This window comes from Microcebus murinus, chromosome 18, assembly GCF_040939455.1.
Source record: "Microcebus murinus isolate Inina chromosome 18, M.murinus_Inina_mat1.0, whole genome shotgun sequence".
In the NCBI taxonomy this organism is placed as follows: domain Eukaryota; kingdom Metazoa; phylum Chordata; class Mammalia; order Primates; family Cheirogaleidae; genus Microcebus; species Microcebus murinus.
The window spans coordinates 37,602,071-37,619,442 of record NC_134121.1 but is presented as its reverse complement, the minus strand read 5'-3'; the positions used below and the strand labels follow the sequence as shown (position 1 = coordinate 37,619,442).

The 17,372-nt window shown below is 37.1% G+C and overlaps 1 protein-coding gene across 6 annotated transcripts in view; it reads right to left on the bottom strand.

Moving 5' to 3' along the window:
• MBTD1 (mbt domain containing 1) overlaps positions 1-17,372 on the bottom strand; it is a 66,713-nt gene that overhangs the window by 18,081 nt on the left and 31,260 nt on the right. For all 6 annotated transcript variants that reach the window (XM_075994453.1, XM_020280973.2, XM_075994451.1 and 3 more), the window contains 6 exons: positions 7,761-7,878; positions 4,883-5,017; positions 4,564-4,652; positions 4,123-4,357; positions 3,444-3,499; positions 3,016-3,120 (listed from right to left, as the gene is read on the bottom strand). In XM_075994453.1, coding sequence (XP_075850568.1) covers positions 3,016-3,120; positions 3,444-3,499; positions 4,123-4,357; positions 4,564-4,652; positions 4,883-5,017; positions 7,761-7,878 — 738 coding nt within the window. The remainder of the gene's footprint in view (positions 1-3,015; positions 3,121-3,443; positions 3,500-4,122; positions 4,358-4,563; positions 4,653-4,882; positions 5,018-7,760; positions 7,879-17,372) is intronic.

Here is a 17,372-nt window from a genome sequence, read left to right as displayed (position 1 = left end):
ACCCTTAAAATTTCTGATTTCAGCTTTTTTCTTTCTGTTCTGATGACATTGTCCACATCCACTGCTACAATGATTAACTTCTATGCCAATGATTCCTAAAGTTTTTATCATAGTCTGCTTGCCTTCCAGCGTCTCAGTCCTGCATTTTACCTGCATGCTGAACACATTCTCTGAGAGTTAGTATAGGCCATAAAACCAACAACTCCTTTTGAGGTAATTAATTTTCAGTAATTAAACCACAACTTCACCTCAAACATTCAGTCCCCCCCTCCCCCTTTTTAAGGCTGGTTAGAAGTGAAGCAGTGGGAGTGGAGAAGGAACAAAGGAATCTGTAACTGGCTATGATCAATTAGTTGTAAACACCAGTGCATTCGGACCAACCTATCCCTTCTTTTCTTATCTGTGCCATTTGTCTCTCTCTTGACTTTCTTGGTTTTTTGTTTTTTTTTCCTGAGACAGAGTCTCACTTTGTTGCCCAGGCTAGAGTGAGTGCCTTGGCGTCAGCCTAGCTCACAGCAACCTCAAACTCCTGGGCTCAAGCGATCCTACTGCCTCAGCCTCCTGAGTAGCTGGGACTACAGGCATGCGCCACCATGCCTGCCTAATTTTTTTTTCTATATATATTTGTTGGCCAATTAATTTGTTTCTATTTATAGTAGAGACGGGGTCTTGCTCTTGCTCAGGCTGGTTTTGAACTCCTGACCTCGAACAATCAGCCCACTTTGGCCTCCCAGAGTGCTAGGATTACAGGCGTGAGTCGCCATGCCTGGCCTTGACTTTTTTGTTTGATATTACTGTTTTCAGCCATCCTCTACAGACATTTCCCATCTTAAACACAGTTAATCTTTCCTTCAGTATTACCTCTGTCCATTCCAGAAACCTTTACCAACTTGTCTTGACTACTGAAGAACTTTCAGACTGCCTGACCAAGCATTTTAACCCTATACTACCTGGTTCCACATTATCTTGTAGTCTCTGCCCTCAAGGTCCTTTTTCTAAGTTATCTCTAAACACTAGACAGGTACAATAACTTTCTCTTCAAGCTTAACAGTTTGGCTAAGACTCTGGACAGAACTACCTGCTTACATGGGATTTCTTTCTTCATTCTTCTAAATATAGCTAATTGTGCCACAAAGGGTCTGGGTACGTTTCAAATAAAAAAATACAGCTGACTGGACCAGGGGCTTGTATATATCATGCAGAGAACCAAGCCAAAGGCTGGGCTCTGCTACTGAGATTCCCTCTCAGTAATTAGAGTTAACAGACACAGAGGCTGTTGTCAAGTCACCAGTGGGAGCTAGAACTGAAAGGCTATGGTACAAAACGGGGCTGGAGTCTGCCATGTGTAGACTGAGCAAGCAGGAAACCAATCGAAAGAAAGAGTGAAAGAAGAGTGGTACAGACTCAGGGTGGAGCAGAGATGGGACAAAGAGGCTCGTGAGAGGTGGAGAAGATAATCCTGGGGCTGTGCCTTTCCAGTTCTCACCCCCATTCTTGGATGTCTGTGGGACTGCCTGCTATGTCCTCACAGTAACTCTCCTGGAGCTGACTTTAATGGGTTTCTATTCCTTATAAACAAAAACCTTGCCCAGAATATCCAATGCAACTTTCTGGGTATGTCTTGTATTTGAAATACTTGCCATATACTAAACATGTCCTGTACTTTCCTATCTTTACGCTTTTGTGCACATTCTTTCCATAGGCTTAATTTCCTCCTGCATCTCTGCTGGGCCCAGTTTTCCTATCCTTCAAGATGTAGTTTCCAAATGCCCTCTCTTCTACAAAGTTTTCCTTAATTCCTCTAAGATGTAATCTCACCTTTCTTTACATTCCAATAGTACTGTGTATCTCTCTTAAACTATAGTCTAACTTGTATTGAACTTATTTTTCTATATCTTACCGTTGTTCTATACATAAGACTGTAAGCTTTTTAGAGTCCAAACCAAATCTATTGCAGAAATGATTATTTTCTAACAATTCTTTTTTTTTTATTTATTTTTATTTTTATATTTTTATACACTCGTGGACGAGGTTCTGGGGCCCCAAGAGCGGGGCCCCGGAAGTCGCCCTATTTTCTAACAATTCTTGATATTCTACTCCTAGGACACCTTGTTTTCATTTCATGGAGCAGAGATGGTATGATGGCACCGATTCCCAAAACTGGCTAATATTCAGAATCACCTACAGTACTTTTTTCTTTTCCTTTTCTTAAACAAGTACAGATTTCTAGGCAACATTTTGTGTAACTTAAAAAAAAATTTTAATTTTTTTGTAGAGATGGGGTCTCGATATGTTGTCCAAGTTGGTCTTGAACTCCTGGGCTCAAGCAGTCCTGCTGCCTTAGGATTACAGGCATAAGCCATCTTGCCCAGCCTTAAATATTTTTCCTCTAACTTAGGATATAGTTGCTCAAATAAGGGTAGCAGATTCAAAATAACAACCTTGACAACAAGCTATATAAAAAGAGATCTAGGCCGGGCGCTGTGGCTCACGCCTGTAATCCTAGCTCTTGGGAGGCCGAGGCGGGCGGATTGCTCAAGGTCAGGAGTTCAAAACCAGCCTGAGCAAGAGTGAGACCCCGTCTCTACTATAAATAGAAAGAAATTAATTGGCCAACTGATATATATATAAAAAAAATTAGCCGGGCATGGTGGCGCATGCCTGTAGTCCCAGCTACCCGGGAGGCTGAGGCAGAAGGATCACTGGAGCCCAGGAGTTTGAGGTTGCTGTGAGCTAGGCTGACGCCACGGCACTCACTCTAGCCTGGGCAACAAAGCGAGACTCTGTCTCAAAAACAAAAAAAAAAAACAAAAAAAAAAACAAAAAAAAAAAAAAAAAAAAAAAGAGATCTAGTAAGAGAATTCAAATTTATTTGAAATTCCTAGTAACCCAGGGAAGATCCAGATACACCCACATTTTATATGAAAATGAATATGTCAAGGCCCTCCTTTTCCTATTAGCTTAAACGCGGTTCCTTATAGCTGCACTTCCATATTTTAAAATCTATTCTCTTACCTTTCTAATGGTTGCGACACATATTGTAGAAAGATTTAATGGGTCTATAGCTTCCAATTTCATTCCTTCCTTGAACCATTCCCCACTCTGGTCTACTTCTTTTACCTAAAGAATTATATGAAAGCACATCTACTGTATAAATGTTGTCATTTTAATAATTAAAATATTACCAATGTGAAAAGATGTATTAGGTGCCTTCTCCTACCTACCTAATATTGTAACTCAAACTTCCATTAATGTTTAGAGAGAAATCAGACAAACAGAATTTAAGAATAATTATAATAAAGAGTTGTGACACCTATGGATTACATGGTCTTAATTCTTTTAAGTGAACATATGTAATTGTGATGTCCATAATTTTAGGAAAAAACCCACAACCCTCTTTCAAATCTAATTTACAAATGAGGGTTCTTATAAAAACTTCTTACCTTAGCAAATAAATGTGGTGGTGTATCAAAATGTCCATCCTGTTTCTTTGTAATATCTACAAGGAAAAGTTACATACTAATCTGTCAGCATTTGTGAGAAGACCAAAAACCACGTTTCTTTGAAGGCTTCAAACTCACAAGGTATGTAATACTATAATACATGGCAAAAAGACATGCCTTCTACATTTATGGTGAATAATATTCTTTACTAGTCTTTTCTCTTTTCGGAGTACATGTGCATACGCTATTAAATACATTCAGCTAATCAGAATGCTCGTAATTCCCTAATTAGGGATTCACAACTTTAGAAGCATGTTTTAATGTGTTTAGTATCAATTCTAACCACATTTAATCTCGCTATTTTGGTTAAATTGAATGGAAAGGGAAAGGCTATCTTTAGATCTTTCAAATGGGCTGAATAAAAAAGAGTAACAAAACAATTTGTAGTTGTGACCAAAAGTGCATTATTTTTTAATTGAGAAAAAGTAGAAGGAATATAAAGGAATTAATTAGGACACTAATACGGTGTGAGCTTTTATTAATTAAAGTAGAATAAGCAGCCCAAACAACTATAATGCTATTTTTCATCTATGCAATTCTGTAGAGAAAATTAACCAAGTAGTAAAATTCATAGCCTCAATGATACTTGAAGGAGGAGTTCTTGCCATAGCTTGCTTACCAGATCTTTTGAATCGATGGCCTATGCTTCGAGACCAACCAATGTGATGGATTAATGGACTGTGCATATGGCACCAGAAGTCATCTGTTCTATCTTCACTCTCTTCATACACTAGTCTTAATCTTCCTCCAATTACACTTTCCACAACTGCCACTCGTGTCCGACACAAATGCCTCTTGTCAACCACTTCTACTCTCATGCAAGGTTTGAAAGGATACTGCATACTCTCTGAAACCTTAAAGCAAAAGCAGATAGAACTTATTTGAAAATCATGACAAAGATCTACAAGTAATTTTAATATTGTACTCTTAAGAATACTGAATGCCCTTGAAATTTATAACATAGATCATTTAGTTCATGAAATTAAAACAATTCCTTAAAAATCTTCTAAGTTACTCCTTTTGTTAGAGCTCTTCAGTCTTCCTAAGATCCTATTTTTACCTTTTGTGAGAAATCAGGAGGAAGTGTTTTGGCACCAGTAAGTCGTTTCACTAGAAAAGCTTTCCAGTTTGTATATTTATGTTGAATAGCTAAAACAAAAGACATAACCAGTTACATTTTAATAAAAAGAATTATTTCATAAATTATTTTTTAAAAATAGTAACAAATTTCTTTGTAAGTCAGATTATTAATTTAGATTCTGAAAAGTGACCAAAATAGAGAAAACAAGTATGTATCTCTCTGGCAAAAAAGTTACTTGACATCAAATACAAAATAAAAACATATATAAAATTACAGTATGGGTAAATAAGCTACTTACTTCTAGGAGGAACAAGAGGTTTTCCACTGGCTGCACACCAACCAACTGGATGGATGTCAGAACCACATATATTGCACCAGAAGTCCAGCCCAGAGTCATTTTCAAATCCTTCATATCTTAAAAGGGCATTGTAACCTGAAACCAACAAATCATGCACTACATATTAAGACAACAAAAGTAAATCAAACAACACAGCATCTGATGACTGTTGTTAAACTTTAGTGTGTATCTGCAACAGGTTCACCTGCAGGGTTTGTTAAGACTGATGGCTGGGCACCTCCACTTCAGAGATTCTGATTTAGTAGATCATGGGTGGATCTGAGAATTTACATTTTTAACAAGTCCCTGAGTGATACTGCTGCTGCTTGTCTATGGACCAAACTTTGAGAACTATTTGTTTAATGTCATTAGTTTATCTGTTTTTAGAGCATGGTTTCCTCCTTTGAATATATTTCAATTTTACCCATAATTTCTCTAGAAAATTTTTTTTTTCTGGAAAAAAGTCTCAGTGAGAACAAGGGCAAGACAGTTCTACTAAAATGCATTGTTTTGAATACAAAAGAGAAGGTTGTGATAAGCTAATAAAACCCTATAAAGTCACGCAAAATCCAGTTCAAGTATATTTTTAAAAAATTGCTTTATCCAGCTGCTTAGGTGGTTTATTATTCTTGGATAATTTGAATATAGTTTATTCAAGCAGCTACATTTTTCTGTCCTATTTATTTGGAAATAAGATTTGAACATGCTATGTAAAAAGTTCAATAAACACAAAGTATGTGAAATCACTTAAAACTGTATGTCTTAGGCAAACTGGATGTCTTGTTTCCTGGAAAGAATAAAAAATATATAATATATACTGTTTATAATTTAATAAGCCTTACATTGATAATAAATTAAGGTTTAATTTAAGGCCTGTAATAGAATAAAATAGAGCCAATAAACTTATATTTTGCACTAGGAGCCAAGTTCAGCCAACATTTTTATGTGTTAATATCTATGATGAAAATCTATAGCATTAAACCTTTAGTTTTAAAATTCAATATTTCACAGAACAATTTCTGCGTCTGCTAATTATTGCTGAACTCTAGATTATGATTAACATTAGGCTCACTTGTACAAAGGCATTAAAGTGGCTTAGAAGAAGATAAATGATATAATTAGATAAAACAAAAATGTAAAATCAGAGATGGAAGGTAGAAATAACTCTTGGATATTAAATGCATTGATTTTACAGCTATTTAAATGTAACTGACATAAACACCTAGGACAGAAACAACATGTTGTTTTAAATTATAGTGTAGAGAATTTGGAGAATGCTTCTATAGCTAGGGAAATGTTTCAAGGAAAAGATAGGGGATTGGACTGCATTACATAGGTTAAGTACAGGAATGGAACACTCTTACAAGAGTGGTCAAAGGCACAATGGTGACAAAAAACATGCTGTATGAAAGAGAGGGAGACTAGCCTCATTGGAACGGATCATTTATGTTGGGGAGCAGTAAAAATTTTGGCAAGTGGTATACGGTAAAACTCATCAATAGCTGTAAATGCTGACCATCTTGATCCTTTAAGTACAAAGTAGCCAATAAAGATGATTTTAGGTAAGTAAGTCTATCAGCAGTACACAGTACAGCAGTATGCAAAGTGCTTTGGGGAGAATGCTGGAGATTAGGCTGAGTTAGATACCTCTTACACAGTAATCTAAGGATAACTTTTCTTATCTGAGTGGCTTTCTGCCCCTCCTCTAAAGTACCACAGTACCCTACGCCACTCACTGAGTCCCTTGCCATATAATGCCTGGTAGTATTCAACATCTGGCTGATGTGAGCCTGCCGAAAAAAACAAGTCTTACACTTCTGTACATACATGTCCACACTATCTAATATAGTTGATACCTAACACATTTATTTCACGAAAAGGGCGAAAAGGGCTGGGGTAGGATAGAGGCAATGGGAATGAAGAGAAAGGAAGAGCCCAAGGTATATGAAATTATCAACACCTATTCACTTTTGGTATTATGGATCTTAATCACTTTTCTTTAGTACTTCAACTTTTGTTACTTTTCACAGTATTTCCTTATATCAGGGGTTGGCAAACTATATTATGGCCCCTTGATGTGGTCTACTGCCTGATTTCTTTTCTTTTTTGGGGGGCAATCTGCAATCTAAAAATGGTTTTACGTTTTCAGAGGGTTGAAAAGAAAAATCAATGGCTCACGCCTGTAATCCTAGCACTCTAGGAGGCCGAGGCAGGTGGATCGCTCAAGGTCAGGAGTTCAAGGTCAGCCTGAGCAAGAGCGAGACCCCATCTCTACTAAAAACCGAAAGAAATTAATTGGCCAACTAAAAATACATACAAAAAAAAATTAGCCAGGCATGGTGGCACATGCTTGTAGTCCCAGCTACTCTGGAGGCTAAGGCAAGAGGATTGCCTGAGCCCAGGAGTTTGAGGTTGCTGTGAGCTAGGCTGACGCCATGGCACTCTAGCCCAGCAACACGGTGAGACTCTGTCTCAAAAAAAAAAAAGAAAAGAAAAATCAAAGGAAGACTATTTTATGATACATAACAATTATATGAAATTCAAATTTCCCATAAATAAAGTTCTACTGAAACACAGTCACACCCATCCATTTATGTATCGCTGTGGCTGCTTTCATGTTACAGTGGTAGAGATTAGTAGTTGTGATGGAGATCATATTGCCTTGCAGAAGTTGAAAATATTTATTGTCTGGCTTTTCATAGAAAAAAAATTTGCCAACCCCTGTCCTTTATCATATCATTTATTTGGTAATACTTGCAAAATTTATAAACATACTTTTTTACAAAAGATTACAAGTATCATTGGCATTTTCTAGTAAATTCTTATTCATGCTTTTCACCTGCTAATTTTACAATTCCAGCAATCCAGAAGACTTTGGTAGGTAGGCTGCAGTCTGTATTGGGAACTTCTACTCTCACATTCTCTGAGATATCACCCCAGCAGGTCCCCATAGGTGCCTGTCACATAAAAATTATTAAATTATTGTCTTAACATAAAGCCTAAAACATATTCAAAATTAAGCATTATCATCAATAATGGGACTATTAAGCTAAAAATGTAATCCATTCATTTTTCTCTAAAAATGTAACTTATTGCCCCTTTCACAGAATTTTACTGGAAAAAGCCAGTGTCAGGGTCAAACTCAAGAAGAGAGAATTCACATATTTATAATAGATCCATATTGACTTCAAAATTCAATATTGTCCTAATACAAGATTTAAGCAGCAATTTTTCTAAAAGCTGAATTACAGACTTGATAGCAAATTTCACAGAATAAAACTGTTTTAAGAAAATATTTTTAATATGTATTGAATGTATTTTAATTTTAAAAGATCTAGTTAAAGAACAGAAAGAAAATTCTAATCAGCACTGTGGTTTCCAACAATATGAACGAAAGAAACAAAACTTATCTGTATTTTCAATTTAAGTTAAATTCATAGAATATAAATATAGTCTATTAGATGGATACAAAGGAAAAGCATTGGATAAAGTTAAGAAGGTGAAGTTGAAGAGTTTTTGGAGATGAGTATCACGGTAAATTATAAAATAACTTAATATTTCAAATTTCTCATGCAGAGATTACTCTAAAGAGAAAACTTCCAATGTCAGAACTGGAAATCACCAGCCTCCACACTCAATGGTTAAGATGGGGACTCAGAAAACCAATTAAGTGAGTATCATGAAGTGACTTTCCGAAATCTATCAGATGTTCCCAAATTACAATTTCCATTACATTTTAATCCTCAAAATTCAAGGCAATTCACAATTATTTGAAATTTATGCAATGTTGAATTAAATCAAGTAAGTTAATTCAGAAATATAAATGCTGGTAATACTAAATAATCTGTTACCCTGGATGATAAGCTCCTCATTAGATATAATTTAGAACCTTGATCATAAAGAAGAGGATTATGTGAGATTATAAAGACCTGATAATGTGAACTAATCAGGAAAACACAAAATAGCTTCAAAGCTCAAGGATGAGCAAAGACATCTATGAGTTACATGAACTAGCCAATTTGAACATCAGGCAAATGTCTTCCATGCAAGGCTCCTAATACTTTTTTTTTTTTGGTGGATTAGCCTAAGACAATATTTAAAGCCTATCCTTCTCAATAGTTTGTGGAATTTCTGAAGGAGAGAAAGAGAATGTCAAATACTGAACTAGGATAAGTCTAGAAACCAAAGACAGAATCAATTAATGGCTATTGCTTTAAGTAGTAAGCAATGAGTACACCTCAATAACTTGGAGATGTGGCCAACATCAACTATTTGTGATTTTGTAAGGGTACACATGATAATATCCCTGAGTTGTGGAAAAAAAAAATTCATTATGACCACTTCCTTCTTTTTGTTTAAATTGAAAGGCTGGACTCTTTAGGTTCTGCTATCTCCCCCTATATCATTCTAGACTGTGGGGCCATCCCTATTGCCAGCAGATATGATCAGAAAAGGAGAGGCTGGAAGGAAGATGTAACAGAGATTAAGCTAACATATATTAACACAAAGATCATGTATTCATTTCTGTGAGGATGAACCAATTAGAGCAGACAGATGCAGTCAAATGCATGCATTAAATTAAGGTATGGTATGGTATCCATCCCTCTTAGTTTGGTTGCCAAATCTGTGAATTGGGTTTATTTGTAATTGAGAAGAAAGAGGCTTGGTTATGCTGACAAGCTGGGGGTTAGGTTGGCACACTGCTAAATGAGTTTGGTGTACAGGACTCCCTTTTGAGGTAGCTGTGACAACCTGTCATACTGACATTTTTTTTTTAAACCTTAACATTTGTTTGGAGAAAGTAACTTTTACTCATATTTTATTAAAGAAAACAAAATGTGAATATTAAAAAATAAAGGTAATGTTTACTTTGGTGGGGGACATTATGTTTTGGTCCCTACAGTCTGGATTGGTATAGGAGAAAGTAGCAGAAAGTGACATTTGTTCTTGCCTGTAAGGTTGTGGTTCTGCTAGGCCCTCTTAAACCAATCCATATGGTTCACTCTAAGAAAAAAAATGAAGAAACAAAAACATCAACAAGAAAGAGCACCATAATCATAGCATAGTATGTGCTCAATGTGTTGAAATAATAAGGTAATTTCATAGATATATCTGCCCTTTTGTTTAAAATTAATATTCTTAAGTGTGGAAGACTAATGACCCAGGGCTTGACAGCCATCTTCATCCAAGTCATCTGTCTTCTCTTGCTGGCAGGAGGGATACCTCTGAAAGTCTGGATTGGCATAGCATGAACTAGCAGAACCATGATTTACAGGTAACAACAAATTTACCTTCCAGACTCAGGACGCGAGGTCCACCTCAGGCTCCTCCCAAACAAGGAAGATCTGCTCCACCACTTCCTGCTCCAGGGCCACTCGTGGGGGCTATCTGGGAGCGACTGTCCTTCCCTGCAAGGTAAGCTGTCATCAGGTCCTGCAGGACATGGCCAAATCCAAATGCTGAGGGGTCCCCAATACAAATGTATGATAACCTCCACCTGACTGTAAGGAAATAATTGAGTGGGAAGTCTTACTTTCTGTACTTCAAGATCATTCCCAGATAGTCCAACAGCTCAGATGGCTAGTATTCAGATTCTTAGAGGGCTGATACACCGCGCACATGATGCTTTATGGCAGAAATACAGATTTCCCTCTGCAGAGTTGCCAACCTGTAACTTTTGATAACACTCAATCTTTTTTCTTAACAAAAAAGAGTATAAGTGGGCAGAGGCAAGACCTGGGCACACACAGGTAACCAAGAAAGAATCTATTCTAATGAGATGTACAAAAAAGCCACCATTGAAATACCCTCAAACAAATAGGCAAAAGATTGCTAAAGTACATCTAGCAGAGAAAGAGGAAATATTATTTGGCCAAAAGGGGGAGAAAACATTACATAAAGTTAAGTAGAAAGAGATTATAATTTTTAAACACTACTCACTGGAATTGGTAGGAAGTAGAAATAGAGAAAAGAAAAATTGTTCCCACCTTCTCCACAAAGTCTACTCACCTTTAGATTTGATACTAGAATCTACTTTTTGGGATGGTGGTAGTGGGGAGATGGGGAATACAAGAAGAATACAAAAGGAGAATGGGGTGCTTGGAAAGGAAGTAAGATTAAGAATGAGAGAATGCTATGCATATGTAAAAACACAGAAGCAGTGGTTAGTAATTTGGAAGGCATAAAACAGTCCATTAATTTTTTTAAAAAACCGTATTAAACCAATATTGGGTTAAGAATTGGGAGATCCCAATAGAAAAACAAAAAGCACTTTAGGAAACAGAAAAAATTAAGAAAATAATCACAATTTATTTAGGCTTTCTTTTTGTTGATTAAAATTTTATTAGCTTTCTTTAAAACATAAGAGAAAGATGATTTTTATTACAGAAGAGTCCACTACTCTCCTGCAGAGAATTTATTACATGGCAACCCTCATAATAGCACTAATAAGTGCCACAAACTAATTTAAGTTTTATTTCCATTAGAAAGAACCTTTGCAATCTAGGATCTACTAAAGATTTTAACTACAGTCAAAATGGAGACAAAGTCATATTATTTATTTCCAACTTTTAATAGAGTCCTGTGTGTGGGGTCAAGGCTAGGGGAAAAAAAAACAAGAAGAAAACTTTACTGAAAAAAGATTATTTTACTGATAAGCACATATATGAGAAACAGATGAGTTTTACTATAAACTATCGCCACTGTACATACACAAACAAAAGGGCTTTTTCTGTCCTTAAAACCTAAAAATATATGTGTGATACATATTGCAAAGAAATATGGATAACATTATCCCTTCAAAAAAGCTGGCATACATATAGGCCCGGCACAAAAAAAGAGTATTAGAATATATCATGCAAGTAATAGGTATGTCTGTGGTGGCAGAATGAAAAAGTATGATAAATTCAGCTTTAAAGTTCTAGTACATATGTGTACAAAAACCTTTTTCTGGGGGAGGGGTACAAAACTGCACCTATTTTCAAGGAAGAAAAAGGGATGATTATAGTATTTCTAGGATAGTATCAATGTCCTTGTTAAGACTCAAAAGTATTATTCAGGTACCAAACAAAAGAAATCTGAAGTCTGTAAATACATAACTAAAGCGATATAAATTTAGCTTTTACCTGGTTTCATGTACATTTGATATTAGCATCTTTTGGCCCATGCTATGATCTTTTTTTTTTGAGACAGAGTCTCACTTTGTTGCCCAGGCTAGAGTGAGTGCCGTGGCGTCAGCCTAGCTCACAGCAACCTCAATTTCCTGGACTTAAGCAATCCTATTGCTTCAGCCTCCCGAGTAGCTGGGACTACATGCATGTGCCACCATGCCCGGCTAATTTCTTCTATATATATTAGTTGGCCAATTAATTTCTTTCTATTTATAGTAGAGACGGGGTCTTGCTCTTGCTCAAGCTGGTTTCGAACTCCTGACCTTGAGCAATCCACCCACCTCGGCCTCCCAGAGTGCTAGGATTATAGCCCTGAGAGACAGCGCCCGGTCCCATGCTGTGATCTTTGGAAATAAATATTTTACTTGATTTCATAAGGCAAATAATGGGAAAAAGGTGTGCTTCAATTTAGAAGACTATAGTCTTAAATTTTTTTCTTTTAAAAATTGAGTGCTCTAAGTTAAATGTTCTAAATACACATAAAACTGGAGGCTCCCTTGGGTCAAAAATAAACAACTAATATAAGAAAACAGTCTGAATTTTATAAATGTATACAGTACACCTAACTGGCATGTGGTATCGTATTAATATTTTGGAGATTTTTCCAGTTAGGATATGAATACTGCCTTTTATGGTCTTAATTTAAAAATACATTTAAAAAAAAGACTTTGCATTATGAAAAGTAGGTTAAAGCCTAAAGTTAAAAATTATATCCAATTACTCAAAAAAGTAGCAACAGTTTCTCCATTTATAAGAGATTAACTGGGTCAGGTACCGTCGCTTATACCTGTTATCCCAGCACTTTGGGGGGGCCAATGTGGGAGGATTGCTTGAGGCTGGGAATGGGAGACCAGCCTGGGCAAAAAAGTGAGACCCCCATCTCTACAAAAAATAAAACAGTAGCTGGGTGCAGCGGTGAGTGCCTGCAGTCCCAGCTACTTGGAAGGCTGAAGAAGAATGATGATCACCTGAGCCCAGGAATTTAAGGCTGCAGTGAGCCATGATCAGGCCATGGTACTACAGTCTGGGCAACAAAGGGAAATCCTGTCTCTTTAAAGAGAGAGATGGACTAGAAGAATTAGAGAATTTTAAGGGTGCCTCCAGTTTTGTGACCATATGATTTAGGATTAAATAAAAGTGCTATTACCTAATTCAGTTTCCAACCTCAGGGAATGCCAAGGAAGGGGTGGCCAAGTATCAGAGGTCAAGGCTCTGGCAGTACCACCCTGTTCCTGCCAGACCAATCAGCACAGCTTCTTCTAATCCCAACTATGTTCTAAGGTCTGAGAAGATTTTATTAGGGAAAACGGGAATTCTGATAGTTAAATAAAAGGTCTGAAAATGACCACCCAGATATATTGAAATATATCAGATATATGGCAATCATAATATACAGATTTTGAGGAAGTAGATATACTAAATGCCAACTATAGCTTGATTTCCATTGCTGATTAAAAAGTTACAGTAGGCCGGGTGCAGTGGCTCACGCCTGTAATCCTAGGATTCTGGGAGGCCGAGGTGGGCGGATTGCTCGAGGTCAGGAGTTCAAAACCAGCCTGAGCAAGAGCGAGACCCTGTCTCTACTATAAATAGAAAGAAATTAACTGGCCAACTAATATAAGCCTGGGCAACAAAGCGAGACTCTGTCTCAAAAAAAGAAAAAAAAAAGTTGCAGTAATTATCAAAAAGGTTATAGTCTATAATCTACTCTGAGGACAACTTCACAAGTCTGAAGACAGACCATGGAAAGAAAACTCTACTTCTGAAATCCTATGACTTTAGAACTAATCACAATAATATCTAAGTGATGGAAAATAGAAAATGTTTATCTGGGATCCTTACTCCTATATAGCAACATAGCAAGACCTTGTTTATCATAAAAGGAAAAAAAAAGAAAAAAAGAGAAGACTCTGGTTCTAAAAAAAAAAAAAAATCTAGCCATGCTTGGTCATCGATGTGTGCCTACCTATAGTCCCAGGTACTTGGGAGGCTGAGGCAGGAGGATCACTTGAGCCCAGGAGTTTAAGGTTATAGTGAGCTATGATGATGCCAATGAGACCCTGTTTCAAAACAAAACAAACGCCAAAACCCCCAAAAGATTTGGACATGAAATAATACATTATGCTTTTGGGACTTTGAAATGCTACTCTCTTTAATACCCTGACAACTTATAAAATGGCTTGACATGGTTTATGATATAAAAACAGATATGAAGAGAGATCAAGGCTATTCAGAAGGAGACAACAGACAGATGTCCCAGGAATGTGAGATGAAAGAGTTATTGTAACTGAGAACTTCATTTAATTCTGAGCTTCTTAGCACCCGGAAAGCACTATCCCAATAGAGGAGAGTTAAAGACTTGCTTTTTAGTTATCTTTCAAGCTGCTGTTGCTGTGTATGGAATATATCTCACAAACGTGATGCTACTATCAGCATTCTAGCAAAATAAATCACCTATTTTATGTTGAGATAAGATTCTACTCAGGTTGGAGATAGTCTGCCACTGACTAAGGGCATCTATACTTTTAAGAAAGAAAACTAGCAATTTAATGAACAGAGCTTTAACTTTCATTTCAGATGAATAGGCTTGACTATTACCAAAATCCTTTACTGACCATGAATGAGTAAAAATTCATTTCGATTTCCACAGCAAGTAACCAAGCTTAGTTTTGGCCATATGTTGATTATTTAAAAATAAAGACCCAAATCAACAAAATGCTTAAGTGTAAATAAAATTTCATTAATTTTCTGAATTCTCTTATACATGAGAAATAGCAGATAAGAATCTTTAAATGTTAAACTTGTAGCCAGGTTAAAAAAAATATTGGAGAGAATTAATCGTAGGTAATCAAAACAAAAGGAATGGAATCAAAAGGAAAGAATTTGTCATCAGATACATTTTAAACACAGTTCTGAATTACTTCAGACACCGTAACAATGTACTTGCCAAAAAATTTTTTCTCCTATTTTTTTCAGTTTTTGAAAATATACTTTAAATAGAACCCTCCTTTTCCTAAATTCCTTTTTTCTGTATTAGGTCCTAAATTATTTTAGATACTTTTTTTTTTTAAAAGATTGAGAAAAATTTTAGCAAACTAGTAGAGTCGATTAAAACACTTATTGAACTTTGCTCTTCTGACTTCATATAGAAGATACATTTAATTAGCAATTTAAGTGATGCACAGAAAGAAAGAGAAGGAAGGAAAAAGTGACGTGAAAAGGAGACAGACTCCGGAGCAGACAGGGGTGGGGAGCAGGAGACTCCCTGTAATCAGAGCGATGGGCAGGAGGGAGGGAGCAAGGCTCACACCCTCATGTCATCTCAAAGGAACATCACACTACTGTCAATTCAGACAAAACAGTAAAGGGCATACACTTATTGGCCAGGGGGAAAGAAAGAGGATCAGAAGGAGATCCTTCTGATGGTTGGATCAGAAGGATGGTTGGGCAGCTGACTGACAAAACTATTAGACGAGACCAAATTCAGACTGTTGAGTCTACACACAGAAAATATTTTAATTGACAGCAAGACCACAGGGGTTCTGAAGGTCTTTGTAATTCGAGTTCTAATTTTTACAGTTTTGTGGGAAAAGCTCAAAACCAAGACTTTGTAGGGATATCACTCTCTATTTTATGTAATAAAATATTTCACTGGTGAGGACTTCCTGCTTGGCCCGTTGGTTAGGCATTTACATAATGAACATGTGTTCAGGATTCACAGAAGACATGATACACACAACTCTGAGACCAATGGTCTGTACAGCATTTCTGGGAAATAACACTGTATAAATTAATGGTTTCCCCCAATAAAATGTTTTACCCAAATTAAAGGATCCTTAAAGGGGAAGCTAGTGCTTCAGATTTCTATGTCTGCAGTATTCTACTAATACCACAAGATCAGTCCTTGAGGATGAGGTAGTTCCATTAAAGCAACTTGACAGCACCTTAAGATATCCCTTTAAGGTCCCATAACTTGGACTTCTCAGTCCTATGCCTTGAGTTTGCCACACCAAAGGGCCATAGGGAGAAACTTTGAATATTTAACACAAATACTGGAAGTTGTTCTGATAGTTGGAGAGAATGCCTCTGTAGATGCCACTCTGTCATCCCTACTGTGAGAGACAGCAGAAAGGCCCCTGTAGCCACGTGGGAGAAAGCACCCACGGCCACCACTCAATACTGCATCGTCATGTCCAGGGCTTACATCTGACAGACCTGAAACACCGAAAAGTTATTCTGAAGAGTGGTAAACACTATATTCTTCATTGAAACCACTCCATTATGATATTTAAGTAATAATTAAACAAGTTGGTACATTGTGCAGAACAGACAAGATACCTATACGGCATGATTACCAGGAATATTCCGAAGGCGGGTGAGTAAAATGAAACTTCAGGCAGCACAATGATGGGGTTACCTGACCTCAAGGAAAGGGTTCTGACGTCATTTATGTTTGAATGGATCAGCTCTAATACTGATGTTTAACTTTGGAGGGGGGTTATTTCTCTTAAATGATTTTAAGTGAATCAATTACAAGCCGAACCTGGGTGAATAATTCATGTCTGCATATTAATATCTATCACCATCTTTTATTTTATACCAAGTAGTACCTTGGCTTGTCAAAAATGAGGAGGAAATAAAGTGTTCTTAATGACTATGTGTTCTCTGCAATAACAAAATCTCACCTTGAATTAATAAACCCCTTTTCAAGGTGTTCAAACCCACCAATACTTTGGTGTTTACAGCTCATCTTATATTCAAACTCACCTACTGGGGGGTCATCAGCTTAGGTTAGGGACAGAGCATTTGTCATTGCAGGGGATGGAAGGCAGTGGGAGGAGTTCAGAAAGTGGGCAAGCAAGCCAGAGAGATGATGGAGCTGCCTGCGCCTTCTGGACCCCTCTTTGGCACTAGGGAGGTGGACCAGGCCTGCTGAGATGAGGAAGAGGGCTGAGAGTTAAAAGACTATGGCAGAGGAGATGGGACTCTAGCAAGAAAAGAAGCCTGGAAGGAAAAGAGGGATGGGGGTAAGTGCTGGAAAGGGGGGCTGACAATTTCTTGCAGAAGCATTTTAATGAGCTCAAAGGCTACATGAGGGAGGAGGGTAAAGGAATTAGAAGGGGCACAGTGGATTTCTCACTTTTTATGATTTTCTGATTTCAGAGAGGGAGTGGTTTTTGGGGATCATCAGGTTTGCAAAATGGCCCAGACACTGCCCTGTATGCGGCTGAGTGGAGCTTCTCCTAGGAGGTTCTCAAAGTTCATTGCCTCCGTTCTGCTTA